This window comes from Numenius arquata, chromosome 2, assembly GCF_964106895.1.
Source record: "Numenius arquata chromosome 2, bNumArq3.hap1.1, whole genome shotgun sequence".
Lineage (NCBI taxonomy): Eukaryota > Metazoa > Chordata > Aves > Charadriiformes > Scolopacidae > Numenius > Numenius arquata.
The window spans coordinates 14009772-14027013 of NC_133577.1; the positions used below are offsets into that span (position 1 = coordinate 14009772).

General features: G+C 36.3%; 1 protein-coding gene across 5 annotated transcripts in view; it reads right to left on the bottom strand.

Annotated features, from left to right (window-relative positions):
* STXBP5 (syntaxin binding protein 5) overlaps positions 1-17242 on the bottom strand; it is a 106950-nt gene that overhangs the window by 64568 nt on the left and 25140 nt on the right. For all 5 annotated transcript variants that reach the window (XM_074164047.1, XM_074164042.1, XM_074164034.1 and 2 more), the window contains exons 3-5: positions 13116-13197; positions 12162-12262; positions 508-642 (exon numbers count right to left, since the gene is read on the bottom strand). In XM_074164047.1, coding sequence (XP_074020148.1) covers positions 508-642; positions 12162-12262; positions 13116-13197 — 318 coding nt within the window. The remainder of the gene's footprint in view (positions 1-507; positions 643-12161; positions 12263-13115; positions 13198-17242) is intronic.

Here is a 17242-nt window from a genome sequence, read left to right on the forward strand (position 1 = left end):
GACCTCTTGTATTGAAGAAGAGGGACTAATGAAGAGCTATTTGTTTCAACAACCTTTGGCAAGTGATGGACTTCATATATGTTTTGAAGAAAGATAGAACATTCTGGGAACAAAATAACAGCCAGTAATTTTATAGTTGGGATGCATCACCCTCTTACAGTGCGTATCTTTATACTTTGGGCTTTAACCCCAAAACCATGGAAGTGACAGCCTGCCCAAGTACCAGCCACATCATATTTTAACATAGATTATTTTTCTAATTCTTTATCACAGATAATGATTTTTGTCTATTTTTATATTATCTATTTTTGTGCCTATTCTAGGCACTATGATAAAATAATGTTATAGGCAGAAACATATATTAACACTCACAGTTATGAGAATAAAAAGTATTTACGTGACTATTTATGTACTTTGATCATGTAATTGGTGCAGTGCAACTGATGTTAATAACATCTGGGACACTTCTGTTCCCTCCCCTCAACAGACACATTTGATTTCACTCACAGTTCAATGGCTTTATTCCACATGATGACATAGCCTGAGAGAGTAAATGATTCCACGTTGACAATGTGAATGTTTCCTCTTTCGGTGCCCACATATAGCCATTTACTTTGGAAAGGCAGATGACAAAACGTTATCCTGAAAGAGAAAGCCACCAAAGGAGGAATTAAAGAAATGTCAAGAGGCAAACAGGAAGTAGTAAGACACGAAATAAGAAAGAGAAAGGTAGCAAAGCCAGTACATGACAAAGTAAGAGATGCATAATGTAAACTTTGAATAAACAGGAAATAGAAACCAAGTTACTCTAAAATTAAGTCAGATTAAAAAAAAAAATCAGAGCCACCTTTGAAAATTACTGTATTGAATGTATTTACTCGACTGCTGTCATTTTAAACTTATCATACTCCTATGTTGCAATCTATAAATCTCCCTTTGAAAGCTACTTGAATCTATTTGAATTACAAGTTCTAAAGAGCAAAGTATTTTAGAAGTAGCCTCCTTTGAGAAGTAGCAGATTTAGCTGGTTTTGAGTGAGTAGACAAAAGCAGAAAATAAAGCATAAGAAATGTTAAGTTTACATGTAACCCAAAGTATCTCTGAAAGAGCAAACCTGAACCCAATCCTAAACAATTATAAAGGTAATTTAAAATAATTTTTAAATTTGGGGCTATTAGTTTACTTAAACCACTTCTTAATTTCCTGCCTTATAGGTTTTCTCTTCTGCTGGAAGGAAATACCTGAAGAAAACCCAAAAGCTAATGACTGGTTGTCAGAGACAAAGCAGAGAACTCTTCTTTGACCGTAGCTCCAGCACAAATATTAGTATCTGAAAACTTGGTTATTTCTGTCCTCTTGGGTCCTGCTTACTGTTTACTATTTCTTCAAAAGCAATAAGGATATAATGCCTGTAGGAACTGAAGCTTCTAAAGTATCTGGCTTTCTATACAACAGAAATACTAACTTGAAATTTCTAGAGACTTTCTGGAAACTAAACTCTACAAACCATTTTAATCTGACAGTGTCCAATATTGAAAGAACTTGCCAAACTACTTAGACTATCAAACTTGGGATTTCAGAAATGTTTCCGTAATAAGGTAAAAGAATTATCCCATGGAAATTTGTTCTGTCAGCTCTAATCCTTAGCTTTACAGAATTTTTTTTTTGTTCTTATTTTCTCCCAGTTGGACTCCCTTCTTGCCAAATCCATGCATCACTTCACAAGCCCGTTAATAACTATTTATGCAAAGAACAGCTTTAGATCCTTTACATTAGATGCTGTATATACACACACAACTTCAGCACAAAAGCAAACAGCAGCAATGAAAAAAATTGCTAATGGCTGGAAAAGATGTTAATTTCTATTACAGGTTTCAAAAGCCAAGGCTTCTGTAGTAATAGTACCTGGATCAAAAGTGTACCACTTCACTTTTGATATCACTAATTTCTCTCTAGTTAGGCAATACAGTTTGCTCAAGCAAATCTTTAATTTATCCACTTTTTAACTTCCTTGATTTCTTGTGCTTGAATATTTAAGCCAAAAGGCTGCACTAACTTTTTCATTGATGTTTATCAGAAAACATAACTATATACAAGATTGAAAATGCTCTTCCAACTCATTGAACCTATAGAGGTCATAACATTTTTACTAAGCACAGTAATTTGCACAGACTTCCTAGGCAGGCCCAAAACCTCACGGCCCAGTAACAGAGCTCTCCCACTAAAAGCAGGTCATGGGAAGGGAAAAGAGATGCAGCATGAAAATATAAACCCTCAGCACTCTGCAACACCACAGCTTCTTTTTGTACCAGGACTCCACGTGCCAGAAGGAGATGGCAGCCAAATCTGTTGGATCTAAGAACACAGCCTAGCAGCCAAAAATAATATTCAGGAGCAGGGTCATGTGCCTATTTGTCTTGATCTGTGTGTTAATATCATCAATAACAGTTATCCAACACTTTAATTATAAGTAACAATCTATGTCATGTCATTTAAAGGTGGGCAAAAATACAAGATGCAGCTGCAACTTTGATTGCTATGGCAAAAAGGCAACACTTAAAGTGTCCAGCTCCTCAAGACACCTGACACTCTCCTTGAATACACAATCATATTCAATTTACTGTCTCCTCTGTGCGAGCAAGATTAATTTTGTTAAGAGTTAGCAAGCAATGAAAGGATTCCACACCAAGAGTAAATTAGAGTTGAATAAGTAATTTCACAAAATGTTTTCAAACTATCAAAGGCAGGAGGTTGAAGAGACTTCAAAGTTGTTAAGTTTCAGCAAATATAAAACAGGGTTCTTAACCTTGTCCTTCAAAGTGTGCTTTTGCCAGTGTTCTACAATCAGAAAGAAGTTTTGTCTGATTTCTATATAACCTAAAAAATATTCTTAAGAGCTTTTGTGTTTCCCAGAACAACTGATGACTAGTTAAATCCAAAAGGAATTTGTCATGCTGAATCTGCTATAATGAAAGAATCACCATTTCACCTTGAATGTGGTGAATGTTACTCCATTTGAAATATAATTTTATTTGCTATTTCTTTATTTTCTTAATAGAAAAATCAGGTCCTCCAACTTTAGACAAAAATATAATTGGATTCCTGAAAGTGATTCATTTCAGATAACTGCATTGACTTTAGCAATTTATAGAGTAACATTTCCAACATAAAAGTTCACATACTGAGATTCCCTCTCTTCAGTGATTAAGGCTTCATCTTAAACTATGTAGATTTTAAACAACATTGGAAATGTTACAGCCCTCTTAAAAACTAAAATTCAGTGAAGCTATGACCATCTGAAGGACCAGCGTCAACCTACTAGCATGTCAACACAGGCTGCATTTGGTCTTGCTCACTCTGTTGAAAACTGGACTGAGCATTAAACAGATTCAAACTTATTTTGGAAGATGGAAACAAAAGGTCAGGGTCTTCTTGGTGGTGAGGCAATACTTGCTTATTTAACACCTTGCCAGGCACAGCATATTTTTTTTCCCTGAAAAAATGCAGATTTTTCTCTCAGAAACCTATCTTTCTGCCACCAGAAGATTAGAATATACTCCATCCACAACATACTTTAAGACCAACAGAAGTTGAAGTTGCCATATAACACTCTGGCCCTTTCTACAACCCAAGCATTCTTCCCTCACATACCCACAAATGTATCCATACATAAATGTGGAAAATACAATCAATTGTTGGGAATAGATTGAAAGGACTATAGATGCAAAAATCTGGGTTGACTGTAAGTATTCCTTGCACACAAATCCCAAGTGCCTGGAAACAATTTATCAGTTCAGAGTACCATACTCTTCTTCTCCTGTATCAAGCCATTCCGGCCAAAAATACTAGAACAGAAGCACCTATAAAAAACAGACCAGTTTTGTGCATCTAAAGAGATAGCCTGGGACTGCCTGAGCCAGTGATTACAGAAAGGAGGCTTTTGCAGGCAGCTCTTTCATGGCACAACAGATCCCTCGTGTTATATGCAAAGAAGTTTCAGCTACCTTAGGAAGTATAGCACATTTTATGAAAAACACTGAACTTTTAGCATAAACCAAGTATTGTGCACAGCACTTGATTCCAAATATTTCACTTCCCCATACCTGTATAAAGAAAAAAAAGCCTTTATAGAAAAAACCCCAATGCTTTAAAGAGTTTTTTTTTAATCTGAAATCTACAGTATGATATTAATATATGCCAACATCACTGCTAAAATGAGGTACTGTTATGCAACCCCAAAACAGTCAGGGTAGTCCTAAACTCTACTGTAGCTGTACTTTCCTAAGCACAAGACCCTCCTCCTCACTGCATACATATTTGCAAAGCCACTCCTTTCCCTGTTCTTCCCTTCCGAAAAATCCGCAAGAAATTTCACTTTCCTGTGAAATGAGTTTGTAGGAACTGAATCAGTAGTTCAATAAAAGTTATATACAGAAAACCCAGTAGCAGACTAGCAGTGGAAAACATTGATAAAAGTAAAACCCTCACAAAGTATTTCTTGTTCTTACTGTACTGAAAATATAAGTTGTGCTATTGCTTATGGGAGAGTATTAGCAGTGACAGGAGAGTCTTTAAGAAGCTGTTTGTAAACCTACTGAAAGGATTTCCTTCCGTAACTGCAGACCATGTGTCTTTTCTGATAACCTGTCAAAGTTACTTAAGAAAAGTCTTAATTGTTGTTGTTTCACAATGAGTATCAAAATAGTTATTATTATAGCAAGTGATACTATTCCTTACACGAATTTAATTACAGAAATATTAATTTAATAAATTGTATTCTTTGATATGTAAGAATTAGACTTTTAAGAGAAATACTAAGTAAAAATGACAGGCTGTTATCTTGAGTGTATTATTATGACAACAGAAATCCTTCTAAATTAATCTTTACCTTTCCTTAGTCTACTGCGTAATGAAGTATTATATGTTCTTCAGAATTTTCCACTGCTTTAACAAAGAACAGTGACAAATACTTTGATGAATGACAAACATTGATAACAGGTTTTATTTTTAAGTCACTAAAACTATTTCTAGAACCTCAGGCTTTCATTATAAGCAGTTACTGTAATTACACTAGCTCCTCACATCATTATCATATACACAAAATAAAAATTTTGTAAAAAAGAAAAGTGTTAAGCTACTAAAGCTGTATTCTGCATACCTCTATCTTCAACCTTTCATGCGTGAGATACCCACCATGTAAAATTCTGAAAGCTGAAAAGTTTAATTCTTACATTAGCCCAGACTCCATGTACATGGTCTCTTGTCAAGTCTTCAACGGGCATCAAAAGTCATGAGCCAGTGTCAGAACGACACACTGATGGAAGCAAGCAGTGGCTGTGATTTTGCCAGACTGCTGCAAGGGGTCTATTTCCAGATCTGTTAACTGCAATAAGCTTAAAATACTTACCTGTACAAAAAAAGGCCTGAAGGGGCAGAAGGTACATACAGAGGAAGAATCCCTCTTCAATGCCTCCCAGAATTGATCCCCCAAACGACCACATGGATAAATGCAGAATATCACAGAAACTGGAGCAGGTACTTCAATTCCATTTATAGCCTATAACAGCACTCCAAATGATGCTTCTCCAAATACATTTACTTGGTAGTGCTGCCTCTAAAGGCAGCTGAGAAGTGCCTGTTGTTCAGTATCTGAGTTGTGGTGTCAAGATGAAGTAATGGGGAAGCAAGAGCCAAGAACAGAAATAAAATTTTCACCACTGATGTGATCAATACTAGGGCCATTTAGATAATTTTCCAGAAAAAGGCTCAATTTTAGAGGTTTTTTTAGGTTGCTGCAGGTATCTGTATTTTTATGATACAGTGTTCCTAATATATTTCACAGCCTACATGTTCTTTCCTTTATGGAGTCCCATTTTACCTCTCCATTTTAAGATGGCTTTGTAAGCTGTACTTCACTCGAAAGGGATGTGAGAACCTGACAGAACCCTCCCGGACCAACAGTTGGACTGGGACCTAACAAGATGTTTCCACGTTTTTATTTCCATGCAAGCAGAAAGGGCTGTTTCACTGCTTGTAATGCTGACAAAAGACCAATACACACATGCCTTTTGAGGCAACTGATTTGAACACTATGAAAATTTTTCAATATTGAAGGAATTCACACAAAATATCCTCAAGATTTGAGGACCTCTAACCACCGAAAAAGTCTCCTGCACTACACATTTATGAGCTCCTGGTGGTATATCTGACATGACTCAAAAAGTAACCTACCACCTTTGGCATCAGAAGACACTCAGGTAACTTGCTCTAACACATGCAGTTCAGGCTGAACATTTCATCTGGGAAGTCACACACTACAACTTTAAAAAAAACCAGCCATGTCAAATATGTAGCTTTCCCACAGAAGACAGAAGAATTATGCCCATCAATGATAGATTAAAGTCTGTCAGATAGGCAGGGATTAAAGACTAGAGGTCTATTTCTGCCCAGGAACATGGCAGTTTGCCAGTATGTGCCTCATACTACTATGAAAGTCATCAGCATGCAAGGAAAATAGCAAACAGGACAATGCGGGCTGTTTTTTAGAAACCAGAAATCTCAGAGTAATAGGACTCAGCACTTCCATTCTGCCTTATTGCCAAAGGCAGAAGGTAACTGATGTAACTGCAGTTCCATCAATCACACCAACATGTGGGACTCTGCATGCATGGCCTCAAGAAAACATTTTTTAAAGGAATCTGATCTTGCATGAAAGAGACTTTCACATCTGCAGCAAATCCAGACAGTCGAGGAGTAACTAACTTCTTGAAACAAGATAAAAGTCCTAAATGCATCACCTAGCAGATCACCATTGAGTAACATTTTTAAGCCCACCAGGTAAACAAAGGCTTTATGCGACACCATAAAGGTGAGCGGAGCTGGTGATCATTTCCTTTCACTCTCAAGAAGAAAGCCAGTTTAAAAAAAAATGTAAAAAACATAGCTATGTGTGGAAAAACTTAGGTTTGATGCTATATTAAACTTGTACTTGATATATCGACTCTCCAAAGATTCTAAAATATTTAGCTTCTCAGAAGTATCGTTTGGATATGTATCTGTAATCCTTCTGTTAGTTATACTATAATCCTACCGCAAAATACATAGGATAAAGGGGAAAAAGCCAGCCCTTAAACACTGGCTGGAAGTGAAACAGTGATATTCATCAACAGAAAGAAGAAGAAAAAAACCCCAAAACCAAAACCCCACAAACAATAATATCTATCATGACCTGCTCTCACAGGCAAGAAAACCTGTATGTCCTTCTGCTATCCACAAAGTGGCAGAATTGGTCAGTTTATAAATTCAGTGAGGTGGAAGAAAAAATTCTCTCACAACTAATGTCTGCTAATGCACGGGCAGGGTGTAAAGTTACAGTATCTAACGAGGTATGGTATGGGTTACAAAAAAGTTGTCTTGTTTATTAATAAGAATTCAATACAAGTGTGGGTTTTTTTTTCGCCACTCACTCTCTGTAGACAGAGTTTGTGTTTTGAACACAATGCTGAAGTTGCTGTTTACAGCAGGATACAAAGCCAGCAATTCTTAAAGAATAATCTTGTTGTCGCGACGGAGGGAAGACAGGGCCACTCAATATGAGTGATCAGCAAGCTTCGTTTATTGATTCACACAGTGGCCTTTTATGTTCTAACATAATTAGCTCATACATATTACAAAAGTTAAGCTCATGATTGGTTAGTTCTTAGAAAGATCAACTCCGCCCTTGGTTCCTTCTTTACAGTTACTTTCATCCTCTTTTCCCATGCCTAAGCAGCTGCAACCTCTCTGTTATCATACAACAATTATAGTCAAGGACAAGGTGTCTTTACCAGCCCAGTAGTTACGGGGGCTGAATCCGATGTTTCTCAAGCTTTTGCTCGGCCAGCTGGATCATGTCTACGTGACCCTTCTCAGCTAGCCATTCTCCCACATCTTGTCACTCTGAATCACGCAGTTTCATAGTGAAGAAAACCATTCAAATACCACAGCACACAAGTTGACATATTAAAAATTAAACTGCTATCAATGCATTCAGTGATCGATATGAAAAGCACTCACACACTAAACACTCAGTTCTATTTTTACACTACGATTCTGGTTCTTGTTCTTTATGCTAAGTCACAAAGCAAGTCAACTATTTCTTTGGCATTAGAACAGGTAATCTCAGCTCAGGAAAGATGCAAGTCTTTGATAACTAAACAAATTTTTCATACTTGTATGTAAAGCAGATTGGTTCGGGGTTTTGTTTGCAGCAAAGGAGACTCAAATTGGTCAGCCCACACCACTATTGGTTTGTTGGGGTTTTTTTGTTTGCTTTTGGTTGGGTTTTGTGGCTGGTTTTATTTGTTTGTTTTTTGGGGGTTTTTTTTGTTTGTTTTTTAAATCAAGTTAGTCTATCACTTCACCCTCTTAAATTGGTTCTGTGAAAGTCTAGCACATTAGTGATGTGCATTTGAACTTTCACACCTTAGATCAGCACAAAGTTTAACAGTTCCTGCATAGCAAGAAAACTAAAGCCAGATTGAGTATCTACCACAGAACATGCTTTCAATATTTACTCTAATAAGAAGTGTTAGCTATGCTTATTTTAGAGTTAATCTAGCCTAACATCAACATTTGCTACTGAGGCAAAACAAATTTGTCATGAGGCTTGCATTACATGGGAACACACAACACTTCTATTATGTGTAGGATATTTACACAGGTATGTAGATGACAGAGAAACTACATTGTGATTCCCTGAAGAAATCTTAGAGAGGGAAGTTTACACTGAATTTTGCGTTGTGCAAAGATGTACTACTTACACACTTTCAACTTGCATAACAAGTCATGCAAGCAACCCCCGCAATATCAGCATCATTATGCATTTTTTTCCTGGCCCCTACACACTGCTTCCCACAGTTGAGGAAGAGTGGCCAAGCTTACTATGACATAGGTTTAGTATCTTTAACTTTTGTTTGGTAACTAGAACGTGAAGCAGCTGCAAAACCCACACAAACGCAATAGGAACAAATGGCTAGAAAACTTGCAAAACTGTGCTTCTGACATCTGCCAGTAATTTCAAATAACAGATTTGTTATACATCAAAAACTTCAATCACCAGTCTTGCTTCAAATTACTAACTATCACTGGTAAAAAAGGAAGTCAAGAGCTATGAATCTATTAAATTGTCAGTTTCATGCCTACAGATACTCAACTCATTTAAACATTCAGCAGAAAGCAGCATCTTTAAAGACTCTTGGCCACTACTTTTGAAGAAATGTTTGCTCAAATCTGAAGAGTTGCAAGTTACCCAATAAAGACATTTTCCCCAGCTCAGAACAAAATCTGTAACGGGCATGCAATTATTTTAAATTAAAAAGCAACTCTTACCACTCCCTGTTCTTAAAATTCATGAGTAGAAATCAGGAATTCACAGTGCTTTCCAGTCATACTGCAGTCTGAATTAATTTACAGGTAATTTAATACTCCAGTTTTCAAGTAAGTATACAAAATACTTAACACAAGCGTTTGTAAACAAGCTAGTCTTTTATTCCTTATCTGAAAAATGTCCAAAGCTGGCCTGAAAGTAAGCTAGCCAAACTAAATCACCAACAGGAGAAACAAATATGACATCTAGAAATCACATTGTTAAACATTGGACAGTAATTCTTCCATATGGCTAAAAGCAGGAAATAAGCCAGAGCTGGTAAAAGGCTGCACCAGGAGAACACAGAATTCTTTAACAAGTCATAGCCTTATATTTTTTTTCCTTAAGCATGGTTCAGTAATAATTTTCAAGACTGGAATATCCTTTAATCTGAGTAGCCAACTGCTACAGTTGGCTTTCTATGCTACAAGCAACCTTCTAGTTAACATCTAATCCTTACACATTAAGGAAAAAAATCTGAAGAAAAATAGGCCTGTGCCATGTTGAACTTAACCCCTACTAAACAGGACACAAATACTGCTTTTCTGCAATATCAGCACATTTCCAGGAACTCTGGAAGTTCCAGTTATATGCCAGTCAGGTATATAATTTTAAGCCTTAACATCTACAGAGTCCTAGAGCAAATAATGGTATAACTGGAATAGTCACTTCAGTCATGTAGTAAGATTTGGCTTTGTTTCCCCTGCACGGACAGTTTTTCCAGTTTAAGTTATTTATTCTTTTACCCAAACTAATTTCCAAAATATTGAATTTCCCTACACCAGCTAGCAAATTAAAGTATCATTAGAGAAGATATTATTCTATGTTGTAGCATGTAATATTTTAAATAATTCCTGTTGGAGAAGTTAGTTATCCCTATGAGCAAATCTTAATCCTACGACTAAATTATTTACACGATTTCTTTAATTTGGTATCTAACAATTTAGCACTTGTTAATTGAGAAGACCCAGCTTTATTCATACACTCTTCTCAAACTTAGTAGTTAATATATATCATAAAACTAATCGAAGCAAAGCCCATTTGCTTCAAAATCGCATAACATATCAAGCCTATTAGGTGCAATTATAACACTAAGTTCTTAGTTATCAGACACCTATTTAGAATTATTCAACAGTGAATTTGTGCAAGTCTCTAAAGTTCAAAATCAAAATAGTAATGACATTACACTCTATTTTATAAAGCTTTGTTTTATAAACTAGTAAAAAGAAAACAGAGTATTTTACAACAGTTAACAGTCATCCAGCAGTACTTAATAAGAGGCTATGACAATGTATGGTTTGCGATCTTCAGTGTTCTGGCTCATTCTATGCGCTATTAAAATGGATACTTTAAGACTGAAGGTACTAGAAAATAAGCCCTTGTCTCAAACTATACCTTCACCACTTCAGTGAAGTAATGAGTGACCTAGACTCCTTTCCAGTCCTTCACCTCTTTCTGGTACGAGCACACAGAGTTCAACTTCCCGTGAAAGGTTTTGCTAGTTAGAATGCCACATTTACAGGAAGAGGATGGTTTAAAACTTCCACTCTGTTTAAACAAACATACATCTAAGACTCTAAACCAGCTTTCAATAGATTTGTATGCAATCAGAATCACCTCCTCAGATACTTATTTTAAAGCTTTAGTTAGAAGCCAATGTCCAAGTGTGATTTCAGGCTGCAAATCCAAATTTTATATTGACACTTAAATAGGTAAAAGGTAAAAAGTCATTTAAGAAAGAAGGGGGAAGGGAGAGGGAGAAAATTCAGTTTGGATACACCACTGCATCTCCTATAGTTGGACAATCCTCACTGAACTAGAGGTTGTGAATTGCATTTCTCTCCTTTTTCCGTTTATGATGCATAAAGGAACTTTCACTTTCTTGAGGCAGAGTTACTCTATAACCCGGTACTCAACAGTCTGTTTAGCACTTTGAATGACATTACATTAGAAGGCTTTACATAAATATTTATCTTACCTCTTTCTATTGCTAACCATTACTTCAAGCTTATTACTTCCTGCCCTATTCAACAGGAGTACAAATCACAGATTATTGTGTGTTCTTGCTAGCATCCTTTGAGCTCCCCAAGCAGTCCATCTCTGAAGCACGCTGCTCAGAAGCAGAAATACCATTCCAGTTGAGACTTTACCCATACTGGAAGAGAAGAGCTACTTCCCAAAAGGGAAGGACTACTTGTTATTAAAAAAAATGGTCACTTTTTTTTCAGAAATAGCTGTCAACTGACTTTTAGAAATTTAATCTAAAACATCTCTCTAGCTTGCTTACAACGCTATTACTTAAGTCTCAAAATTGTTAGCCAAAATGTATGTTTTTTTCAGCTTCTCTGATACACACAGGAGGAGCTCTAACACTGCAGAATTCCAATTCGGCATCAAGAGCAGAAACCCTTCCAATTATAAAAAATGAACTAATTTTCCTTTTCTCTCATTGGTACATACACACACTTTTTGTTCTAAAATTCCTTTGGAGACATACATTGGAAGTCTTCTATACCTCCACATTTTAAAGATGGGAAAACTGATGTTCAGCAACGCAATATGCAAAGTGATAGAAAAGTCATCTCAGTTTAGGTCACAAGTGTGTCTACTCACAAATAATAGCCTGCAAGTCAATCCCAACATAAATCCAGAATCAATTATTTAACAAGTTATGAATTGGATTGCATTAATAAATCTGATCTTAAGATAGCACATAGTGTGTTGGTAAGGGGCAAAGCAATAATCCAATCCTTACCGTTCTCTGTTAAATTTGAGGGAATGAAGTATAGCAGGTCTCTTCTGACGTAAGTTCCACAGGTGTAAGGTATCATCAGCCAAGGCACTCACAAGAGCTCCCTATGAGAAAGAAAAAGTTTTAGTCAACTTATTTTCACAATAACCCTAGTAACAGTTTATCATCATCATAGTGGAAATATATTACATATTTGCCTCCAGGATGAAAAAAAATAAGCACATGCATCAACATCACAGCATGTGTAAGTTCCAAGTAGCAGCAATGAGATAACTGATGTGATCACTTATCATTCAGCTCATTCACATTTGGTTCAGTGCTATACTAAGGAAGGATAGGGAAGGAGCATCTTTTTCTGGTGTGTGTGCATCAGTTCCCTCATACCCACCTCCATAGAGAAATTAAGCAATGAACTCATCTGCTAATATCTATGCGCTGACAGAGATAGTGAGGTTTGACCTCACCATTCCTCTGAGCTAGAAGTCCCTCTACAAATCCGGCCCCACTTAGCTCAAGAACAGCACTGCTGCCACATCTCAGCTACTACACTCCTAGAAAAAGCACACCTGAAATTACTGAGGGATCAGATTAGGGATATTTGCTCAGCTCATGTCTAAAAGTAACTCTATCAAAATTAACTAACCATTGAAAAAGTTAGTACTGTTGAAAACATACTTTACTACTTCAAGAGATAACTTGCAATGCTCTATGACATGAATAAATATTCCTAGGAAAAAAGAATCCTTACTTCGAGCAAATGAGTATTCTAGAGACAAAGTTATTTTCAGCAGTTAGGCAAGCATTTTCTAAAATTAAAAAGTTAACTTACAATTGTTATTACTACTTGCCATTCATGCTAAGAGTCACTTGTGTTAGCTGATTTTGATGCTTGCTTAATAAGAAATTTAAGAAGATACAGAGTGTATCTTCTCTGAAGATGTACATCATTTTACTAACCTCATTAATCAGGAACTGAAGCTGTATTACTGCAGCTCCACTGTCATGCTGGCAGTAGCATTCAACTCCTGGCCGACCAAAGCTGGAATTGGTACTGTTAAGGAATAATCGTCATATGGAACACGGGGGAAAAAAAAAAAAAACAAAAACAAAACCACAAACCCACCATAACCAACATTGTCACTATTACTATTACAACATTCAAACAGGTTAACATCCTGCTTCTAGCCAGTGCACTCAACATATTTAATCATCTAGATCTGATTGATCACCAAAAAAGTCATTTATAAACACCACAAAGGAGTCAAAACACCCATCTTATTTATCCCCATAGAATATGAAAATTATAACTGCTTAACTTACAGTTATTTGAAGGATTCTTCATGAATGAGACAATGGAGAATAATGAAGCAGTTATTTTAGCAGGTTAAGTATCAGGAGTAGTACGAAACGAAGTTAATTTAAATAAACATCATAGTCAAATGATCACATTTTTCAAGGAGCTTTCTCTCCTTTTTAAACACTACTTCTAGATGAAACAAGCTGAATAATGCAAGGCATGTTAAAATCTGCTGTGACAGAGATAAAAAGATCAGTAGCCAAAATATGGAGGAGTCAATGGGAAATTATGTATAACGAAAATTTCCAGGATCTCTGTATCAAGACTTCCTGGATTCACACCAACTATGAGATAACAAAAGCTTGTTCATTTTCCCTCCCACACATAAATCAGTTCTATACTTCCATAATGAATATCAAATAGAAGCAGCAGCAGCAACACAGATTCTTTCAGTTCTCTATACAAGGTTCATTTGTTAGTTGCAAAGGTTCTGTATTTCAAATGTGGTTATTCCCCTTCTTCTGATACAAAAATAAGGAAATTCTCCAACCTCCAGGAGACTGAGCAGAAATAACCTAAGTCCAAATGAATTACACAAAGTGGTCAGTATTCCATTATTATAGTATGCCCAGGGTTTCTGGAGTAAAATTTGTCAGAGCTGAACTACTCTTGTTTTAAAGTGTCACCTTAGTTTTTGGAAGAAAGGAAATAATTCCAAAAATGCATGCAAGACAGGGAGTATAATGTACAACTTCTTCTCTCAGTATACACCAGAAATTAATAAAAAAGAAAAATTTGCAGAATGGGTGAGAATTTTAAATTTACTGAGAAACTGCTGATCAAAACCAAAGTGGATACAAGGACTCTTAAGCACGCATTCACACTAGAGACAATTGAAAGGCTGAAGAGACTATTAGGTTTCAAGCAAATCAGAACTCATACATCTCCTGCTCAACCTCTAAGCTGGCAAGATAAAATATAACTAGAACTACAATGGGAACAAGTCTGCTTCAACACACTGCAATATTTTAACTTTTAAACTTCAATCACATTCTTCTCTCAGACTAATGTATCTGCATAACCTCCAGCTAAGTGATGAGAGATATACTAAACAGATGTTGAATAATACAGAAAACTTAATACCAGCTTTCTTCCCCGAACAGAATTAGTAATTTAATTTTGTTCTACCACGGAAGTTCTTAAAGAGCCAGCTTACCTCACCTGTTTTTTTCCCTTGTATTTGACATTCTTATCAACGTGGTTCCTATACAAAGAACTCATGTGTACTCCACTGACAGTTTATAGCTTTAGAAAAAAAAGACGGAGCTTAAAACATGGAGTGGGAGGAGGTGTCTCCATAAATGATACACTCCTACACAAAATCAGAATACTTTTAATGTAAAATCATTCCCTTTGCATTAACTATGGATTGACTACACAAATTGCCAGATTGGAAAAAAATATTCCTGCGAGGAATACCAGAAGTTTCAGAGCAGATTTGCTTCAGCCTTGCTCATGCTTCTGCATTTGCTTGAGTTAATTATTATTTGCTGAAATAGACAAAAAGCAATTTCTGAAAGCGAAATTCAGAAGTTTACAGGAACTGAATTTTAAAACGTGTTAATTATCTGCACTGACACAGGTAGTTTTCTAACAAAAGACTTTGCCAGTCCTCTCCCTGAACATCAACTTCTAACAGAATTAAATGTAACCTGTTTGTTTACCCACTTATCTTGAATTGAGTCTTTACAGCTACTCTGCCTCAAAACAAGAGAAGCATGACCCAGAAAAACGGAGGAGCCCATGGATTCCTCAAGTTACTCCAACCTTCAAATTTTATCCCTCAAATGTTTTCTTTAAGCACTTCTGATGCAAATATTTCTGGAAGCACTGTTGTAACCAGTCAGTAAAAAATTCAATATTGAGAATACTTGAGCATTTCTTTAAAGAAAAAAATCTTTTTACATTTTCCAGGACACCTGAACCAGTTCTCTCTCCAGAAATCAGTAAATATGCAGCACTGCGAATACATTCACACAAGCTTTAAACATTCAAAGCAAGTTTCTTTTTGACAAATTAGCGGAAGCCTCATATGCAGATCTGAAAATAGAGTTTGACCTCTTTTATAGTGCTTACAGTTATAAAAAAAATAAAAACAGTCCTTGCAGCTAGTCCCATTTAGTTCCTTTACCCAAGGATTATGTCATCTTCACTTTTTCACCTAGTAGCTAAAATTATTCTTCTCATCTCAAATTAATATCATCCTCCTAAACAGCATTAATCTTCTTTTCTAAAGCAATGCAAAGCCTCCCAGTTTTGCGGGGTATGCTGAGATGAAAAAGCATGTCACTTAAATAGTGACTATAGAAGCATAATACTACATGCCTGTTTCAGTACATGTTAAGCATTTCTTTACCACACAAAACAGGCAGCATCCCAGGGAATGCAGTTTTTCCAAATCCCCTATACTTGCATGTGTGCTTAAGGCAAGAGAGCTCACTGTACTGAGCAGTAATGATCTACCACATAGTAGTCCCCAAAACAGACAAAAATTATAATGAGTAATGACAAGTTGGGCAAAGACAGGAAAAACTCTCTGCTTAAGACTTAGGGTAGCTCTAGAGGAAACAGTCTGCTTTGACCAGTTTTCTAATCAAAGACCCATCCTTATTCCTTCACTTCCAAGAATTTCTTTCTACTATTCCTGCTTCATCCCTATTCCAAACATGAACAAATAGGATAAATTAATAGCTTCTCAGCTATACCTTTGAATACTGCTGCTGTGTTCCCCACTGCCACTAGGAAATCCTGGAAAACACTAGTATTTCCTTTTCTTTTTTTCCTTTTTTTTTTTTTCCCCATTTCTTGCTTTTTCAAAACACAAGACTAGACAAAAGCTGTGGCTGAGAGAAGGAAGAGGTCATATATTCATGTCCTAACAGTGTTCATTTTCGTAACTGCTAGAACTAGTACAGGTCATACCTAAAAGCACATTATCATGCTAATTTAATATCACATAATAACACTGATTTTACTTTGCTTTGTGGGAAGAGGCAACAATTCCCGAAGGCATTTCTTGCAAACAAACTTCAGATCTAAGCTTACACTTCTTTCTCCCCCCAGGCAAAAGTAACGTGTTTCAACTAGTGAGTTCTCCCCACAAAATATACTTTAAAATATTTTTTTTAAGTTATTACTATTATTTATAGCTTATCTGCCCTTAGAAGTCACATTTTGAAAGAGAAAACTAATTTCAGAATATTTACGAAAGCCTCAGAAGAGCAGTCTTTTTTTTTTTAATTCTTTAAGTTACTCTAAGTAGACCTAGGGGATACCGGGGGGGTTCTTCACCTGTGTTTGGCCCATCTGACATAGGAGACAGTTGCAAAACCTGTAGCTATCAATTCAATCACTAGCATAAGTCAGTTACGTACACAGAGATACATTTGTAATATAAATTACCTTCCAAACTATCAACATGCAGATATTTACATCTTCATGTCATTACACTGCACAAGATATGGACCATGTTCCCCTGTCAGATTTGCCACTGTTACAATAGCTCCAGATTAAGACAACTCTAACTGTGGCAGCTTTTAAAATTCATTCCTAGATACTTCTCAAAACTGTAGCTGTAACACCCAAGGTCAGCCCGTTTCCGACCCTCTAAGGGGCAAATAACGAAAATTGGCTGACCTTGGTTGTTATAGCAGTAAGTATAAGCAAGGGCCTCTCTGCATACCACTCCTTGGCACCGAGCACAAACATTGGTCTTATCACTCTGAGA